Here is a 20608-nt window from a genome sequence, read left to right as displayed (position 1 = left end):
TATGTAAAGCTATACCATGAATAACATAAGAAAAGTAGCCCTACACCCTTAGAGAACATGATTTCATCAGTGACAAGAATTATATCTTTAGTTTTACATAATTCATATACATTGTACATCTGTATACTACCTGCCATCTATCTATCTATTTAGTTAGTTATTTATTTATCTATCTATCTATCTATCTATCTATCTATCTATCTATCTATCTATATATCTATTTATCTATAGTACTGTATATCTATGATAGCTATATAGCTATAAAACTATCTATCTATCTATCTATCTATATATCTATTTATCTATAGTACTGTATATCTATGATAGCTATATAGCTATAAAACTATCTATCTATCTATCTATCTATCTATCTATCTATCTATCTATCTATCTATCTATCTATCTTTCTATCTATATTATCTATCCATCTATATCTATCTATCTATCTATCTATCTATTTTTCTATCTATCTATCTATTTATTTATTTATCTATCTATCTATCTATCTACCTATCTATCTATCTATCTATCTTTCTATCTATATTATCTATCCATCTATGTATATCTAGCTATCTATCTATCTATCCATCTATCTATCCACCCATCTATCTATCTATCTATCTATCTATCTATCTATCTATCTATCTATCTATCTATCTATCTATCTATCTATCTATCTATCTATCTATCTATCTATCTATCTATCTATCTATCTATCTATCTATCTATCTATCTATCTATCTATCTATCTATCTATTAGTATCTCTATCTATTTTATGCGTGTACGCAGTTTGTAGTCATCGGTTTTTGATGACGCTGTGAGTGCAGTGACACACACAAGAGGTATAATAGAGAGGAGGTGCCGGGAATATCCGGAAGTGCTCCTTATCTGAAAGCCAGCGATCAGTGTTTCATCAAAACGTCTGTTAATTTACGCAATCCACAGGGCTTAGAGTACAATCTCCTGTAAATATGTCACATCAAACAGGAATCAAACGTAAGTTGCTCTTATTTTATACCAAGTCACAAGTGGAATGATGTTTCATTGTTTTCGCACCTAGCTGAATTCAATGCGTCTGTACTGTAGGCCATGTAGCATTTTTAGCAGGAACACCGGTAGGCGTGCCAGATGTGTAGCCCCATGCATTTAAATATGTGTCTGTTCAATGTAAAGCTAATTACCGTGTGTAACTTCACTGAATCGTCAAAGTCCTCAACGATCTTATTCTTAGCTTCGCAGCGTAGCTCTCACTCGACCTGTTTCTTTTGGAGATGTGTATTAAATATTAGACATTGACAAGGCGGGCTCCACGAATTCTCTCATATACCGTAAATGCTAATGGTACACATGTGTAGATTCTAACCATTTGCATTTAAAACTATTAGGTTGACATAGAGCCAGACATGACCTGACACAAAGACAAAGTATTAAAATGATAGCTAGGCTAACCCACCGAAGGCAGCAGGCCAAAGTAAATATTGAATAGGGATCTGAATTACTGTAAAACGAGAAATGTTCGCGTGCATTTTAATTTCACGAATTTCGCGAGCGCCAAGATTCGCGAAATTAAAATGCACGCGAAATTTCTTATCTACACTAGACTATATGCATTGAACGCAAGAGGCAATTCGCGAAAATTTCTTGCAACAAAAAAGGCCGTCGGCTCCAATTTGCGAAAATTTTGTGCCGTGAATATATCATGTTTTACAGTATCCAACAAGGCCCAAGCAAAGGAAATAGGCTGAAGATTTCAGACTTGGTGACTTGGTAGATATCTGTGAAAAGGCTCTATCGGTGCTATAGCTAGGGTAGAGATGCTTAGACTCGAGAGTTAGACTGGTGAGTGGTGGAGGTGTGTCATGTGCAGCCAGTCACTAACTTAAAATGCTGGTAAAATGTCAGATAAGCATTTTGAAATTGTCCGACATCCATACCCATGCTGGTTATAGACCCCTATAGACTGAAACGGCACCAGGAACTGACGACCGGGAGACTGACAGGACCTACATGGTACCTAGGCTACACTCCCATTGAGATGATGATGATGATGGTGATGATGATGATGATGATGATGATGATGATTATGATTGTAATATGATTATGATGATTGATGATGGTGATGATTGATGATGATAATGATGATTATGATGATGAAAGTACATTGTGAAATGGCCATTGCAGTCATTTAAACTAGAGTAAAGATAATTTTATTCTTTGTTATTGCAAGTAATTTACAGATTTAAAAAAAAAGAGTAAAGAAAAATATATGACACAAGAATAATTTAAATATGCAGTAGTATCCTCTGTCATATATACTGCAAGGGATCTGAACCATCAATGGCTATCGGGTGACATCTTTGTATTGGGTGTGATGCCTTTGTAGTAATCAGGAGTTCATGTCTTCAAATCCCATCAGAATATTTATAACCCATGATTTTTAAAACATCCACTATTCAGAATGCTGAATAATTGGTGTTTATTAATGTGAATGTAGGGAAATTTGTCATTCTGTTTTCTTCATTTACAATACTGTGGTTTTTATCTCATGTCTCCAAAAACATTAGCAATGGGGAATAAGTAGATCAATCTACTACACTAAATTACCAGTCAAATTGTGTTCCTGTGATTCTTTAATTTATGCCAAACTGGACTTCAGAAAAAGATGTTTGTCAATTAAATGCTGAAATCATCAACTGACCAAAACCATAATGAAATAAATGTCCTAAACCGCCTCCCTCCTTATCTTGTTGTTCATGATTTCAGACTATTTTTCATCAAAATTGCACATTCCATCAATTTGATAAACTTGACATTTGTTAAGGGTAGCAATTATTCCCCTGCTTTCTGAAAGCACTTAGTCAGGTGCTCTTTCATTATGCTGGAGAAGTGACTTTTGAGGAATTCCCTTTATAGTTTCTTTACATTGTATGTTGTTATCCATACATGACATCATAACCTCTAGTAGTCTCATCATCCAGCGGTTCCAATACCAAAACTTCAAAAATTCATAACTTTTGTATTGATTGTCAGATTTTCCTCAAACTTTCACTGATGTGTTCTACTAATGTTGCTGCTTTCACTCAATCCACATTTCTCTTTGAGCTTTGGTTTCCTTTATTAAGCGTTTGATAACATTGTTTGAAATGTTCTTGGATTTGTGAAGTAAACAACAAGTGACTGGGAATCTCAGAGATTCTCTTACAAGTTTGATAAATATATTTCAATCCACTTTTGCAGCATCTGAGGAGCTGGCAGCGTTCCTAGCATCATCTAAAGATGGACAGTACAGAGTCATCAAAGTTATTATAGACAATGGTAAGTCAAATTCATGATGATATAAATTCAGTTGGACTTGTCAGACCAGCCATGGAAAATTGAAACTGTGACTGTAGATCTTTGAAGGTTTGCACTTGTCTCTTCATTATTCCCTGTCACTCGTGGCAGTAATTCGTAACTCATTTTAGAGTGTGAATGTGTCAATAACCTACAACCCTTGTACAAGTTTACCTAATCTTACTCTACTAGAGAAACTGTTTTAGTTGATTCCTGATCTGGACAATGAATACTGGATGCAAATCTCAAAATGAGCAATTTGGGGTACACTTGATCACCACTGTGCTCAACATAGGGTGTGTGTGTTTGTGTGTGTGTGTAGGTTTTAAATTTGTATTCCACTGCAAATTCTATGCAAAGATTCTGCAGACAGGGGAGTTTAGTAGGTCTAGCTACATTAGTCTGCATGTAATCATTTGGAATGGGCTTTTAATATGACATCTAGGAATCACAGTGAACTGGTGGTCATTATGGTAGGTACAGTACTCTCCGCACAATCGGTTAGGCTCGGGCAGAGCGTTTCTTACCCGATTAAGCGGAGTACCTGATTAACAGAAGAACGTGCACGCATCTCATTCACACACAATGTATATTTATATGCATTGTACACTCCACCAAACACCTACACTGTATGCTCAACACGCGTGCTTGCATTGCACATTATGCATACCTTACACTTACTTGCTCAGTCATGAGCAATAATTTACACTCTTTTTATGGACAAATATGTCTTCAGAAAACTGTGTCGTTTGATTACAATAGACTCCTCCCTAACACGCAGGGGTTTCCCGAAACGAACACGTCTCTTTGCGTGCACTAGTAACGTAGAATGTCGGGTTACTTTTCGAGAATTGACTGGGGATAGCAAAATTATGGAGCTGGTACATGGCCTGATTTTCGTTGCAAACTTCTCGTATTGTGAATGTTGTTGCAGAGCAAGGGAGGAGCGCAAGTGTGTTCAACTCCTGTCTGTGATGCAATTGTGAGTGCCAGCTACATGTGGAAAGGAATGCGATTAGCCATGGAAAACTTGACATGCATGATTTCTTAAAGTGTTTATGCAATAAAATGTGGGTAGAAATTCGATTAGAAGAAAATTATTTACCCGTTTATGCGGAGAGGCAACCCTATTATCAGGTAATTTTAATGTGCATTGGAACTGACTCTGACATTTCTACCCAATTAAACGGAGTAACCGTTTAAGCGATACCCGATTGCGCGGAGAGTACCTAGTACTGTAATAGTTTCTGTACACTTGCAGAAACCGTCAATTTTTATTTTGTGTGTTAAAATGGACACATAATTACAAAGTCTGACTATCAGATATAAAATGATATTGGCTTGTTGGGAATATGATTGTTATAGGAAAAGATTGATCATCACGAACGTTCTCTCCCTACATGTACCAATTATTAGATGGCGAGGGTGTACTTGGGTTTTTGATTGTTATTTTCACGTCATGGTCACTGTGTTGAACTGTAGGATTGCATAAAATTGTCACTGCCATTGTTAATCGCTAATAAAAACATATTCTAGTCTTCAGATTGTTCCTTGTACCACATTTGACATACCCATTTAATGCTGTAATATGATCTCCTTCCTTTCACATGGAAATGTGTGCGGAAACATCTGCACCCTTAACAACTTTCAGACATGAGGTTCTAGGTTGTGTTGTGCCAATCACTCATTAAAGAGATGGTACAGTTTTGGTTTAGCTGCAGATTTCCAACTTGTGTGTGTGTGTATATATGATGTGTGTGTGACTGTGTGTTTGTGAGATAATGAGAAAATATGAAAGAACATGTAATTCTAAGGGGAATTCACAATTCATTTGATAAAAATTGGTTTTGATTTGGCTGAGGTATCAAAAAAAGCAATCCTAATGTGACTGGCCATGACTTTTATTAGAATCTCTTTCTTTTACTTTGTTTTCTTGGATATCTCAATCATTTCAAAACTGATTTTCATCAAATAAACTTTCAATTCCCTTAGAATTGTAAGCTCTTTAACATTTTATGTTTAGTTTTTTTTTTTTTTTATTACCATCCCTTTAAAACTTTGATGAGGAAGTGGGATGAAGTGCCTCGAACTTGACAAGGCTTGGCATTTTATCAAAAAAATTTAAATTTCAAGCGAAAACAAAAACAAAAACAAAAAGAATCTCAACCATTTAAAACTTGGTTGGCCTGTCAATTAATATGTGTCTGTGTTTGCGTCTGTGTCTGTGACTGTGTGTGTCTATACATACAGTATGTGTCTATGTCTACACTGTATAATTTGTGTTGCGTGTAGTAATAGAGAGGTCATTTGCCTATGTTATGAATTCATGTTCCAAATGGAAACTTGTTCATGATAAATCAGTGCACACATAGACCCTTTACTGTTAACCCATTGACAGAGACTCCAACCCCAAGCACCTTCTGATCTGGAGATTCTCCCACCCGAAACCCCTAGCAAACGGGAGACTCCAAGTTGATGTGTGCGAAGCGCGAAGTTCCTAGGATTCTTGGATGTTCTTTGGTGCTATCTAAGGCTTATTTTTTCAACATACGATAGAAATAAGTAAGAAATCCTTTCCACTGGGAGACACAGAGCCAGGGCGGGAGAAATTAAATCTCAAACGGGAGTACGGGAGGTTTTGCAAAAATGGGTTTTCGGCGGGAGATCTCCCGTCGAAAACGGGAGAGTTGGAGTCTCTGCATTGAGGACGAGTCCCGAATAAACTTAGGCAAGTGCCTATGGGAAATGCATGTTGTTGCAAGATCAGCCCGTCCTGAAAGGGTTAAAGGGATAATCAAGTGGTGGTTTGTAATTTAAACTCATCGTCAGAGTGATTGACAGCGATCTGTGTTCCCTTCTGTCACCACTGCATAATCAATGGTCTCTGTGACCCATTAATACTCCTGAATGTGCTCACCTGTAGACAAGAGGAAGGTTAGGGCTGGACTTTCATATGATGCATTCCAAGTTTCACCTTAGAACTGCACAAGAACTTAAGAGTTGTAATTACAGTGCATTTGTCCCATCCACACTAACATACTGTATGTAATTGATTTGTGATTTATGATTTTATGTGTATTTGCATTTACGTGAATTACATATGCTTATGCACTCACAAAAACAAACAAACTTTAATCTGACTTACAGTAGGGGATGAACTAAACTCTGCCATTATGTGTTTGTTCACTTTATTTTCACTTTTGCTTGCATTCTGATTTTCATTCATAAGATTAAACTGCTTTCACTACCTCCTGAGTGTAGCACACATCTATGTATGTTTCATTACTCAAATCTAAAATGTTAGTCACCGATAGCAATGTTAAAAAAGAAAATTGCAGATTTTTCAATCAAAGGGGGATTGTGTTCACTGACCTAATATCAAAATATTATTCACTATATTATAGAAAAGGTGGAGATTGATCATTTAAGAAATTTGCACAGAAACCCCATCTAGAATGTAGGGCACAATATAAGTTGTATGGTGTTACTGTAGGTAGATGTATGGGAGTATCAGTCAGAGTAGAAACTTCTGGATGTATTGCCATTTTGGCTTGTCTGAAGACAGCAAATTTTTACTATCAAAGAACATACATTTGAAAATGCATTTTTTAGCAACATAAAGTGCAGATGTACCCATACTACTAAATTGCATTCTTCAGATGGACTTCTGCTGTAGATCATCCCTGTTCATTGTAGTTTCTTTTTTTTTTCTTTTTCTTTTGTGGGGGGGGGGGGGGGTTGTTTGTTTGTTTGTTTGTTTGTTTGTTTTCATTTGGGTTCCTTTGTACTGTGCATTAAAGACATTTGACGGAAAGTGGGCCCACTGCACGTATTATATGCATTGCAATATTTCAAGGCAGAGAAAGATTTTAATTGCTCAGCCTCTGAACTATAGGTATTTGGCTTATTAATATGTCTAGGCATCAAATTACCGGTATGCAAAGTTACAGTCAGTTGAAAGTTTGTTGAAAACTTGAAACACTAGACGTGTAACCTGAGACACCATTGTCTTCAATCTTGCAGTTAGGATGGATTGCAAGGATAATGATTGGATATGGGGCTCTGCTTACTGGTGTTCCTTCTTAGTGACATACTTGCTCAGAATTATGTTGTTTTTATTTCCTCCGTTTTTGTCTTGCAGAGGAACTGGTACTGGCAGATCACAAGGAGACTAATGGAACATGGGAGGAAGATATCCTTTTGTTACTAAAGGACAAGTCCACCTTCAGTATTATACAGTGCACTCCCGTTATAACGAAATGCTTGGGACCGGCAGTTTTCTTTCGTTATAACGAAATTTCGTTATAACCGAACAAATACAATATATAACGAAAACAAGGAACCACATATATTATGTTTGCTGAATACTCATCATACAGCGTACACTGCAAAGCTATGTGAAATGTGATGGGATAACTGTATTACAATAATAAACGCAAGTTCCCCTCAGAAACTGTGTGTGACACAAGGAGCGAACACACAGTGGTGTGAAGCGTTCACCCATGCAGAGACGCTATAAATGCTTGTTCCGTTACGTATTTTCGAAAGCAATTCGCATTTCGTTATAACAGAGCACATATCTTTTGTTTTTCTTTGTCTGTGGCGCTCGGAAAAGACTTCGTTATAACGGAAATTTCGCTATAACCGTGTTCGTTATAAGCGAATTTTGTACCATAGACTTTAATGGTGATACAGTTTTGGGACCAGAAGATTTACTTCGTTATAACCTTGTATTTGTGTTCGTTGTAACGGGAGTGCACTGTACAAGTGGATTGAGTGAATGCAGCAATATTTGTAGAGCACATCAGTGAAAGTTTGGGGAAAATTGGACAATCTGTTCAAAAGTTATGAATTTTTAAGGTATCATGCACAGTCAGTGCTGGATGAGAAGACTACCAGAGTGTACGATGTCACATGCGTACAACGATATAAGGGAAATATAAAGAGAATTTCACAAAATTTTACTTATTGAAAAAGGTGCACATTTCCTCGACTTGTCACTGACGTATGTTAAGGGTAATATTATTCCCCTTGCCTTCTGAAAGAGGGAATTGAAGCGTCCCTTTATTATGCGGGAAAAGTGAAAATATCTTGAATTTTCCTTATATTTTCTTTATATCGTTGTACTCATGTGACATCACAAGCTGTGGTAGTCTTCTCATCCAGCAGTGACTAAACAGAAACTTCAAAAATTCATAACTTTTAAACGGATTGTCCGATTTTCCTCAAACTATTGCTGATGTGTTCTATATATATTGCTGCATTCACTCAATTCACATGTCTCTGAAGGTGAACTTGTCCTTTAATCATATTTTGTGTACTCTAAGGTGCATTAGCCCAGACACTTCCTCATAACCTACATTAATTGTACTACTGACTGATAGGACATGTCCCTTGGGAAAGTATAATTTGTATGGCCAATGCCATATCGGTGAAATTATGACTATTCCCATAGTTTTTAATCAGTTGTAGAAAACCTTGGCATACCGTATACATGTAATGACCTTCATGCATGGCTGTGTACAAACTGTGTGTTGTTGTTTTTTTAATTCTTTAGTGTTGAGAAGCTTTGCAATGGCTTTGCTTTGTGAGAGGGTACAGTACATGCACAAGGTGTAGGGAAGAGAGTTATCTTACTGATGCCCAGAATGCAAGTGATTTACTCAGGTGCTGTATCTTACTAGGTACCGGCATCCTACAAGAACAAGAGAGCCTTGTGACTCGTCAATTTCAGTGGTCAGTTTTCAACAGTGAGTCACTGGTTTTACAGGGTTACAACTACCATGAATGGACACAGGAAGTGGAATGTTTATGTTGGCTAGTACTGAAAGTAGATTAGTGAGTAACTAGACATGATGAACTGTATTACAGTCAGTGAATTACACTTCTAACATTTCTTCTTCTTTTTTTTAATTCCTCTTCTCCCTTCTTTCTTACTCCACTAAGAAAAAAGTCCGTATGTCACTGATCTTGTACTAAATGTAATTCAATTCAAGCCATAATGTAAGCTAGGAATCCCTGGGTTGTAATGATATGTTAAATATGTAGCAAGGGCAGATATAAAGAGATAAATAGATCATGAAATCATATGGGGTGAATGGTCAAAGGTCACCGTAGTTTTCCAGGCCTAACTTTAACTTCAAATTTCTAATAATAATTCATTCTGCTTTTAAAGATTTGAAGGAATAGGATAATTTTCAGTAATGGGATAAACAGATTGCAGGGGAATGTATCCCAGTCTACTTTGTGCTGAGCCTACTGTCAAATTGTTCCAGTTTTTATAAGGAGGGGTAGAGGAAGCCATCAAAATGACTTTGAAAATTAGATTTATTTATTATTCAGATTTCTTTTTTTTTTGTGGTGGGGGGGTACTGTAGGAGCTGAAATTTTTGCTGCGGTTTTATTTTCGCGAATTTCGCAAATCGCCTTTGAACCGCGAAAATAACATCACGCGAAAATAACAACGCGCAAATAACAAAGTTCAGTTTGACCCTCGCAACCGCAAAATTAACAACACGCGAAAATGTCCTCCACGTAGCAATTCACGAAGATATCTGTACGCAAAAATTTCAGCTCGTACAGTATTCATTTTTAAGACAGTCATTGAGGGAATAGTGTTGAGAACGATCTACAATGTATATCAGAGCAGTCTTCCTTAACAACTGGGCACATTATGACAATTGTGTGTTGTCGATGCTGGAGGAGAAAAAGGCGTGCTACATCTTTTACCGCATGGACACAAAAGACGAAACGGGGTACCGATGGCTCTTCATCAGTTACATACCAGACAACTGCCAAGTGAGTTGATTCATTTTGACATTGAGTGCTTGGTATTGAGTGCTTAGGTCTCCAGTGTACGTGGACACAAATCTAGCTTGCTTTACATGCTTGAGGTAACAATGACATAACAATATGTGAATAACTGCTATTATGGGCAAGACCCAAGGAAATTTTCAGATTTGATGGATCATCAATAGATTTAAACGATTTACAACCTGTAATGCAATGGAGTCTACAAGAGTGAGCCTAAGGAGTGTACAAATTTGGTTGAATGATTGCGTGTACAGTGAGTGAGTGTTGTAAATGAGCCTTAGATGGCTTTTTAATGCAAGATTTGCGATATCTAACAAACATGATGTCTAATTTGTGCACTAAAAATCTTTTCACTTGCCTGTTCATTGACGTGCTTGTCATGTATTTGAATAGACTGCAAGGCAATTTGGTCTGAAGTAGCTCCATGAAATTTGTTTGTTTGTTTGTTTGTTTGTTTTAAGATGTGTTTGTGGTAAGTAAAATTTGTCACAATGATGAGAGGTGGAAAGCTTGTTTCTCCAAGCCATCATTTTTTTGGAGAACAACTTCTGAACAATCTTTTTTGTGTTGCGTTTTCCAATCGCTGTATATTTACACAGGTTCGCCAAAAGATGTTGTATGCCAGCACCAAGGCCACAATAAAGATGTCATTTGGAGCGAGTCAAATACAGGAAGAACTTTCAGGAACACTGAAGGTGAGACAGATCTCTAAACATCTTTATGCTCTGTATATTGCTCGTCATGTGTGACTTTTGGCACATCCGCTCGATTGCTAGCCAAGAGGGACATGTTTGGCACAAACGAGCCACAATACACACAAAGTGCCTTACTGAAACTGTGAAGTGTGGATGAACACACAGTATAGCGCATAGCAATGGGATTAATGATTTTGGCTTTGTTGTCTTTTATAGATCTAAAGTTTAGGAGAGGGTAAGGCAGAGTGAATGACATAACCAGCCCAAGTGTGAGTTTTTTTGAGCCCACCTGGGGTGTTGGGAGACTAAGGGATCGCCTGCGGCGTCCGTCCGTCCGTCTTCCGTCCGTCCGTCGTCCGTCCGTCCATCGTCTGTCCGTAACGCTACAAAAACTTGAAAAACTCTCTGCTGAGGATTTCAATTTCAATCAAACTTGGAGGGAAGAGTGGTTATACACCACACAAACACATTTTACCAAACATGAAGGGCACCTCAAGGTCAAAGGTCACAGGCAGAGGTCAATGAACTTTAGGGCCCAACGTTAAGTTTTTAGGGCGCATTTCGTTTATGGCTCGTAACTTTTGATGTATCTGTCTGTTTGTGACCAAACTTATATGGTGGATGTCCCTTGGGAAGTTGAAGGTTACCACAAGGTCAACAGGGATCAACGAACAGACAACAGACAGGGATCAACAAACTTTTAGGGCCCAATGTTAAGTTTTTATGGCACGTTTTGATTACAAAGTGGGTATGGCTCATTGATCCCTTTGTCCGTTTGTGACAAAACTTGGATGATAGATGTCCCTTGGGGAGGTGAAGGTCATCACAAGGTCAAAGGTCACAGACAGGGGTCAACAAACTTTTAGGGCCCAATGTTAAGTTTTTATGGCGCGTTTCGATTGTGGCTCATAACTTTTGATCCCTTTGTCCGTTTGTGACCAAACTTGGATGATAGATGTCCCTTGGGGAGCTGAAGGTCATCACAAGGTCAAAGGTCACAGGAAGGGGTCAACAAATTTTAAGGGCCCATTGTTAAGTTTTTATGGCGCGTGTCGATTATGGCTCAAAACTTTTGATCCCTTTGTCCGTTTGTGACCAAACTTGGATGGTAAATGTCCCTTGGGGAGTTGAAGGTCACCACAAGGTCAAAGGCCATAGGTGGGTCAATGAACTTCTGGGAGTTAGCAAAATATTAATTTCTTGTACGCGAATGGGCGAGACACAATTTGGCGCTTGCGTTGTTTTTTTTCCAGTACAAATTTGCTTTTAGAAAGCATGGGGCCTAGTACATGTACTTGAATAGGATTTATTTTTATCCTCAATAAGTATATCTGTGAGCTTTATAAGCTCAACTGTCATTCAATCTCTTCAGTCTTGTCCTGCCATACATACTAGTTTAGATATCAGAAACATACTCGTGGCTGAAACTGGAAATTTCAGAAATGCACCCTTAAAGTAGTACAGCTAGTGCACCACCTGTCTTTGGTGTCTTCAACATCAACTTTGCAGTCTGAGGCAGCAGCAGACATCAAGCCGTTAGTCCATGCAAATTGCAAAAGTCCTCTATCTGCAGAAAAATGTACAGTTTGTATTTTAGATTGTATATCATGTGAAAACAAAAACAATGTGTATCCAAAATTGGAATAGACAAGGTCAAATACACTAAAACAGCCAGCTGGTTTTAGAAGGTGCTGTAAAAGTGGATTCTTTTGCGGATAAATTTCCACACCTCGAAAACTTCCACTTTTACAGCTAGTGTTTACATAGACCTACCAAAAATAAAAAACAAAACAAAACAAACAAAACTAAATACTTTGTACATTTGAATAGCTTCATGCTTTTGCACTTCAGTTGTTTGCACACACACAAAAAAAGGAGTAATCCTGTGAACTAATACACCAGATACTTTCAGGCCTATCAGGAAACGTCCTCATAAAATATTTTGTGGGCTGTGTGGTGCAAGGTCATTCATGTTGGGTTTATGTGTTCAATCGTGGTCTCTTGCACAGAGTGAGGTGTCATTAGATGGGTACGGCAAACATCTGGTATCCAAGGCCGCCCCAGGCCCACTCACAGACGCTGAGATAGAGCATAAAAAAGTGCTCGAGATGGAGACGCGGACAGAAATCGGCGTGGACACCAAGAGTCAGACACTTCCTGGTCTCGCCTTCCCCGTCGAAGAAGAAGCCCTGGCACGGATACGAGAAATAGCGAAACTCAGTACCACATACGTTCAGCTTGTAAGTCTAGCTAATGCAGTTGCATGTTTGTTGTGTGTGTGTATATATATATTTATATGTGTGTGTTTGTATGTTAAGAATTTATTTCATTGTCATTATAGATATGTGGACATTGATTATTTATAAGATTATTGCCCACCAAAATATTTGCATTTTACAACCACTGCAAAAATATACAAGAAAAGAACAGAAAAATACTTCATAGATGACCATATTAAAGAAAGACAGCTATATTTCTTTTGATTACCAAGCTATCAACAGGGTTATGCTTGTAGAACTTATAGGTAACACCAGATGCATTATTCCCAAGTGCCCTCAGAGAACAGCAATGAAAATCAAAGCCATACTTTCTTTTCTCGTCAAATGAGAATATGGATTGATTATTATTATCATTATTCTTCATTTGGCATTCCACCATAAAATACAAACAGGAAATGATATATGACATTATATAAATATTGTGGCGATTCTAGGTGCATATATAAGTGGCATCTAACACCAGTTACCCATTTGCGAATGCATTTAATTTTGACACCGGCTGCTCTTTTTCGAGCTGTATGGTTGTGGGAATCTGAAGCTGAAATGGCTACATCTTAGTTAGGAAATATAGAATGACACTTGCCTCATTGACATTTCCTACCCGAAATTCCAGTTTATCGATATGGAGGCGGAGGTTATCAGGCTGGCCAGATGTGAGGAAACTTCAGTGGCGGACCTCCCATCAAGAATTCCTGACGACAGTCCACGCTATAACCTCTTTGTCTTCCCCCACACGTACGAAGGCGATATCTACAACAGCATAGGTAACGCTGAATGTTTTTTTGTTTGTTTTTTTTACTCAACAGCAGTACTACCTGCGGTATTATGTTATAGGGATCAGTTTGTCTCTATACTGCATGTTGATTTTGATCTATACTGATTTGTTTGTTTTTGGGTGTTTGGTTTTTTTTTTTGCATTTGAGTGTGAACATTTGAAACCAAAATGTACTGAACTTTACTAGATTAGAAAGAGAGTAGACTATGACGGAGAACGTAATTTCAGGTTTGGGGTTTTTTTGTTGTAACTATGCAGTAAAGGTAAGCAGTGAAAGGGTAATGTCCATTTGAAAGCTTGTACATTGTCTGACATGGCATTTTATGGGCACCTCATAAAAAAAGCATCTCAATCATGTTGTAAGTCTTGGATGATGCCTGTGCTGTTTGTTAAGCATAAACATGAAGAAAATTCATGTTTCTTCTGGAAAAAAAAAAAAATGATAATCTGCAGAATAGTTGCATTTTGTGGACTAGAACGGAGGTTGATACTGCAAAACACGATATTTTTGTGGTATTATTTTTTTGAGAGTTTCTTTTTACATTCAATGCATATTATACAAAATTTGTAGTGTAGACAAGATCTGTAGCATGCATTTTGACCCATTCAGGACGAGTCCCGAGTACACTCGGGCAAGTGTCAATGGGAAATGCGTGGTGTAGCAAAATCAGTCTATCCTCAACAGGTTTATTTCACGAAACTCGGCTCTTGCGAAATCTGCAAAATTAAAATGCACATGAACTGAACATTCCTCGTATTAGAGTAGTTAATGTTGATTTTCTGACTGCACCATCCAATGAAGAAATAAAATCTGATTTCAAAACAAGCAATTTTTCTTTTTTCCTGTAAATTCTAAGGTAAATACAGCAGGCAGGAGCTCCCATGGAAAGTCTTTGTTTGTGTGTGCGTGTGTGTGTATGTGTGTGTGTGTGTTTGTTTGTGAGCGGTAACAGAAAGTCAGTCAGAATTGGAATCAAATTTGTGAAGTGCACTACATGTGTTGCCAAGGAAACATGACTCTGCAAGCAATCAGCTTCATGTGGCATCCTTTATGTCTTCCCTCCAGTTTTCATCTACACCATGCCCGGCTACAGGTGCTCCGTCAAGGAGCGGATGCTTTACTCCAGCTGCAAGGCCCCGTTTCTCCACGTCATGGAGCAGTTGGGGATGGAGATTGCCACCAAGGTGAGACTCCACAAGAGATTGAGCTTGAGAGGGGGGGGGGGGGGGGGGGGGGGAGGGGCCGTCTCAACATGTTCGATGAGAAGAGGAAAACACAAATAGGCAAATCAATGATTCTTGTCTAGAGGTGTTCATTTACAGTGTGTATTTACGCCAATGAAGGACAATTTGTCAATCATTTGCAATAAAAACAACTTGAAGCAAGAATCATTAATATGAATGAATATGCAGAACCAGCTGCTGCTACATATAAAGGGATTAGAACCATCACTGGCTGTTGGGCAGAAGCTCAGTAGTCTAGTGGATATGATGCCTGTCTAGCAATCAGGAGGTCAAGGGTTCAAGCCCCATCCAAATATGTACACCGACGGTATGCCCATGATTTCTGTCATGGCTATTACTCTAAACACTGAATAATTGGGTCTTATTTATGTCGATGGAGGGCAATTTGTCGAGAAATTGCAACACACAGACAAATAAACAAAAGCCTTTTTATTGCAGACTGTTAATCTTTGATAAAAATCAGCCCTTAGAGAGATATTTAGACATTAAAGCTTTGAGGAAATGGCTCAAGTGACCTATTGCTACAAGTTCTGCTCTTATTTATGGTCTTACAGTAGTTTGTCTCATAGAAATGTGCTTTTCCCTCCCCACTGTCACAGAAAACAATGTTTCAGATTTTGTGGGTTTCTTTGTTTATTTTCCCATTTGCAGATTGAGATTGAAGACAGGAAGGAGCTGACGGAGGATTTCCTAATGAGCGAGGTCCATCCCATCCGAATCGTCCACAAGCCAAAGTTCCAGAAACCAGCGGGACCAGCGGGAAGGAGAGGTCAATCCCGTGTCACAGGAGCCCGGGACAAGGCACAATAAGTGAACTGGACCGTCTCCGTGAGATACGATCCTCTCTGAAGACGTTAGAAAGAAAATTCAATAACTATCATAAGCTTTATAGATTTTTATTGTTGTTATTTACAGAGCTCAGGAAACTGCTCTTAGGAGCAGAGTTTGAAGCCCATACTTTCCTTAATTATTCCAATGCCCAGTCTATTTACCTGTGGCTAAGCTTTAAATCTGTACTCACATCTTTCACCAGTGCAGAGATACTTTAGAAATTTCTTCTATTGGACAGAATCGGTGTGTCTACTTTTGATTTGATGCACGGCATCTTTATATCTTCATTAGATAGAAATGCAACAGAGAGTCAAAAATAATCACCCGGGGGCCGACCCCACCCACTCTTTCTTTTGTATTCGAAGAGAGTAAACTTAACTGTGCTCCTGTATATTACTTTTTTGCCCGTTATTGAAAGCTGTGCAAATGATGACATATATCAAGCAATATGCCAAACTGTGTGCCACATCATAGATTGACACACAGAGAGAAATTCGGAAGGAAGTTGGATGTTTCTATAATTCGTTCTGCATTTCTGTGGAATGGACATTGCTTTGCATGTAGTTTCCATAAAAGAACATGCAGTGTCGTATGGAGACCATACCTCCAACAAAAATCATCTTCAGTTTCAGTGGTTCATTTGGAATACGATTTCAGCAATGCCTGGCATATCACATTTGTGTCAGAATAAAGTGTACAGACACTTTGTAAGCCTGATGTTGTCACTCTTTTGTTTGTTTATTTTTATTTTTTTTTGCTTGTTACCATAATCATGCATGTTTACAATCATCCTGATGGTATATGTTTTAGAATTGATTTTCATCCATTCCCTTTTTTGTAATACTTCATTTCTTTTATCGATCCATGTTATGCGTTATTGTGGATAAAATACGTTCAATAATTATTTAGTGTCAAATTTTGACATCATAGTTATACTATACACATTGTTACTCACATGCACACATAAAAGGTAGTGTTAATTGAGGGTTAATGCAAGAAATACTCTTGATTTTGATACCTACTGTATGTTATAACCTTTTGGAAATGTGAGGTGAAAATGCATAGTCACATAAGATGGATTGGCCATTACTTGGCATTGATGACGTCTACTATTGATATCACAATAAAATCAGGAAATCAAACAATCTCTCCTGGTTGAAAAAGAAAAAGGGGGATATTTGCTGTGAGTATGTGCTCATAACACTTGATAAGTGTATTTGATAAGTCTCCAAGAGACTAATCGGAGTGATTCAGCCAGTAGTCAAGTCTGCATTCATTGTATGGACGTTTGGGGGGGGGGGGGGGGGGGGAGGAGTTGGGCTCCATTTCAATATGATTATGTACAACTTACATCAAGTTGCAAGGTGAACCTTTGCCTTAGTATCCCTCATCATCTTGTTTGATTCTTTTGTCATCAGATTTCTAAGCCAAAAACAGTGCATTGTTGTTGTTGTTTTCTGTGCATACCTCTTCAGCCTAGTTTCTTTCACATCTTCATGAATCAAGGAATCTTGTATTGCTCTTCTTGAGCACTTCTTGAGCATGATCTTGTAGTGTGGGGTGAACCATGTGAAGCTGTCTTTAAATATCAGCAAATATCATGATGCATTTAAAGAGTGCAATCTGTGTTGGCAAACACAGTGTGTAGTTTATCAGTTGAACACAACACTGCAGTCATAAAAATTCTGTGGTACACATACCACAGAACGCTGGATATCATGTAGTGTGTTTACTTTAATGTATAGTAATCTAGAGTGTCAATGTATGTATCTTACAGTGTTTGAAATGCTTACACGGTAAATGTGAAATACTGTGCATTATCTTCAGAGATGGCACCCTCAGAGTGAAAACAAACTTGTATGTTTGTTTCTTTGTGTTTATGTTTACACAAGTTATGTGTAACTGCAGAATCTAGAATACCCTACCACCATGCATGACTTCCTCTTTCAGTGTAAACTCTGTGCCTGAATTTGATACATTTGTAAAAACGCAGGTGTGTGAATGGCTAATAGATGTTTTATTGCTCAAAATATCAGGTTTTAGGGATAAAGTGTGATACAAGGAGCCTGTCTCGAGTTGTATGCATGGGACTACAACTTCTGTATCTCAAATATACCTCCCATGAAGTAGTATAGACTGTATTTAGAATTACTCAAAAGAAAAATCTTAGATGTATCGCGACGAGACAAGATTTGATGAAACTAGTAGGCCCCATCCAGAATCGAGATTTGACATGAAAAAGTGATCTGCTGTTTGTTTGTATTTTAATTGAGATATACATCGTGTCTGTAGAGGCATGCACTGCTTTAATACTGTAATGTATACCTGAAGCTTGGCTGAGCTGAACTGAAACACACAAAGCCATTCAATAATGCAAGGCAAACTGTGTGCAAGTGTGTTGACAGATAAATGTAAAATCTCTTTTAAGCATTTTGGTTTTCCGAAATGTTACTTCTCACAGAGAATGGATGTCAAAATTCATCTTCCCCACACGAGAGGGACACAAAATTTTTGTGGATGTTTGATGAGTTTACATCAAGTCATCCATGTGTGACTATATTATTGGCACCGCTTCCTTCGGCATAAAACAAAACACATTGCATTGGTGATAGGCAACCCTGAAAGAAAAATAAAAGAAGTGACAGCTGGTTTTAAAATGATATAAAGGCAGGTGTTAATAGAACTACTTCAATTTGATTTACAAGGACTTGTCCTTCTTTAAATTGATGTATTGCTTATTGTTGAATTTTTTTTTTTTTTTGAAAGCTGTTGAAATAGGATGGAATCTTTACCATTAGAATGAGTGGTTCGATGCAGGATTCATCACTGTATGTTTGGTAATTAGGATTTTTTTTTTTAAATCCTGTCACAGTGATTTGTGTTCTTTTATGAACAGTATGTACTGTATGCATGTGATTGAAATTACTACTACATATACTGACATTTTTTGTTATCTTTTTGCAACTACCACAGACAGGCAAATGCCATACTGACGGGCTGGGTGTCAAGAATGCCCAATTAATGATCAACATTTCTTCATTTTTTTTCATGCACATAAGCAAAAAGGAAACTTACTGTTTTTTAACAAGATTTGATCATAATGAAGTCAACTGGATTAGCTACAACCTTCATCATTCTGGGATTTGCCTGTCGTGAGAGAAATATATGTATTGCTTTAATTTGTTCTCAGTATATATGTGACCTTTGAATTATGCCTTGGGATAGTGTGGATTTTGAGCTTTTTAAATGCAGTTTTATTTAAATAAGAGCAACATTATACATGCAGAAGATGGTGTACAATTATGACATTTGTAGAATGAAAACAAATAAAATTTCACTACTTGATACAAGTGATGATTTTAAGTTTTCTTCATCTTCAAGTGCAGATCAGCATCAAATTGATTCACACAGCAAACGAACAATCATTGAGAAATTCACCACATTAGTGGCACTGTGGTAAGTGGGAAGGCATGTCAGTGTGCAACTCACAGCAAGTCGATACCAAGTTCTGGACTTTTGTAATGATTCACCCCATAACATTTCCATCACGGACAACTGAGTATACACAGCTGAAAAAGGCAATGCCTGCAGCATGAGCAAACAGTCTATTAAAAGTACAGCGCTGGCCTCCATTACATGAATGTGCTGGGTCTACTGGCTCTGGAAGACGGTCTTCTTTACACAGTTAGTGGAACGAGACACAATCGGTACACGTTATTCAGCCCGACTACAGCTTTTCACTAGCCAAATTTTTTTTTTATTATTATTCCTCTTCTGCATAGCATTTCTTCCCACTTTCTAAGTGCCTGTAAGATATTAAAGACAAGTTCCCTCTTGTTTTGCAAAGGATCATGGGACAAGGATTTCTCTATGCAAAAAAAAAAAGGGGGGAGGGGGACAAGCTTACAGAAGCTGAAAATAATGCATCACATAGTAGACCTCAGTCAGCTTGTGATAACAAATGTATTGCACTTGATTGCTTCTGACAAATTTCTTTATTTTCTTTTAATTTGTGTAAAAAGCAAACAAACATACATATACCACTCATGTAGTCTGGGCATTATGAAAACTAAGATGACTGCATGTAATTGAATGTATACTGTAAAACATGATATATTCGCGGCATGAAATTTTCGCGAACTGGAGCCGACAGCCTTTTTCGTGGCATGAAATTTTCGCGAATTGCTACTGGCATTCAATGCATGTAGTGTAGACAAAAGCTTTTGCGTGCATAATTTCGCGAATTTTGGCGCTCGTGAAATTCGCGAAATTAAAATGCATGCGAAAATTCCTTATTTTACAGTACTTGTTGCCCACTTTTTTCAAGTAATTTCTAACTTACATTCTTGGGCAATATGAAAACTAAAGAATTACAGGCAAATTCCAATATAACCAATACAAGAGCATAAAAGAGGTCAAGGAGGTTTTTATAATGCATATCAATAGCACAACTTGGTTCATGTAGCAAGCTAATTTTGGAAACAATATTTTGTGTGTATGAGGTTTTTTTTTGTTTTGTTTGAATGGTATAATGGTCATCATTTCACTTGATTGATTTTTTTGTAACAAGATTGAATGAACAGCAGACATGATCAACTTCCCAATTTATACATTATTGACAGATGGGCACCAAGCT

The 20608-nt window shown here is 37.7% G+C and overlaps 1 protein-coding gene across 1 annotated transcript; it reads left to right on the top strand.

Annotated features, from left to right (window-relative positions):
* Positions 1-863: 863 nt before the first annotated feature.
* LOC139740575 (twinfilin-1-like) lies at positions 864-16811 on the top strand. The gene is made up of 9 exons (XM_071651162.1): positions 864-997; positions 3239-3316; positions 7476-7528; positions 10007-10132; positions 10747-10842; positions 12852-13082; positions 13735-13885; positions 14963-15081; positions 15793-16811. Exons 1-9 carry the CDS (start codon positions 973-975, stop codon positions 15949-15951), a joined length of 1038 nt encoding a protein of 345 aa, XP_071507263.1. The 5' UTR covers positions 864-972; the 3' UTR covers positions 15952-16811.
* The last annotated feature ends 3797 nt before the right edge of the window (positions 16812-20608 follow it).

The sequence above is a fragment of the Diadema antillarum genome, unplaced genomic scaffold, assembly GCF_040938485.1.
Source record: "Diadema antillarum isolate AM-2024a unplaced genomic scaffold, OU_Dant_1.0 seq00000861_RagTag, whole genome shotgun sequence".
Taxonomy (NCBI): Eukaryota; Metazoa; Echinodermata; class Echinoidea; order Diadematoida; family Diadematidae; genus Diadema; species Diadema antillarum.
The sequence above is the reverse complement of the archived record's forward strand: the minus strand, read 5'-3'. Positions and strand labels throughout refer to the sequence as shown.

What these genes read in the sequence shown, in the direction of transcription:
- LOC139740575 (XM_071651162.1), top strand. Translation starts at nt 973, where the DNA reads ATGTCACATCAAACAGGAATCAAAC. An exon ending in AACTTTCAGGAACACTGAAG is followed by an intron (nt 10,843 to 12,851) that starts GTGAGACAGATC and finishes TCTCTTGCACAG; the next exon opens with AGTGAGGTGTCATTAGATGG. An exon ending in GGATGGAGATTGCCACCAAG is followed by an intron (nt 15,082 to 15,792) that starts GTGAGACTCCAC and finishes TCCCATTTGCAG; the next exon opens with ATTGAGATTGAAGACAGGAA.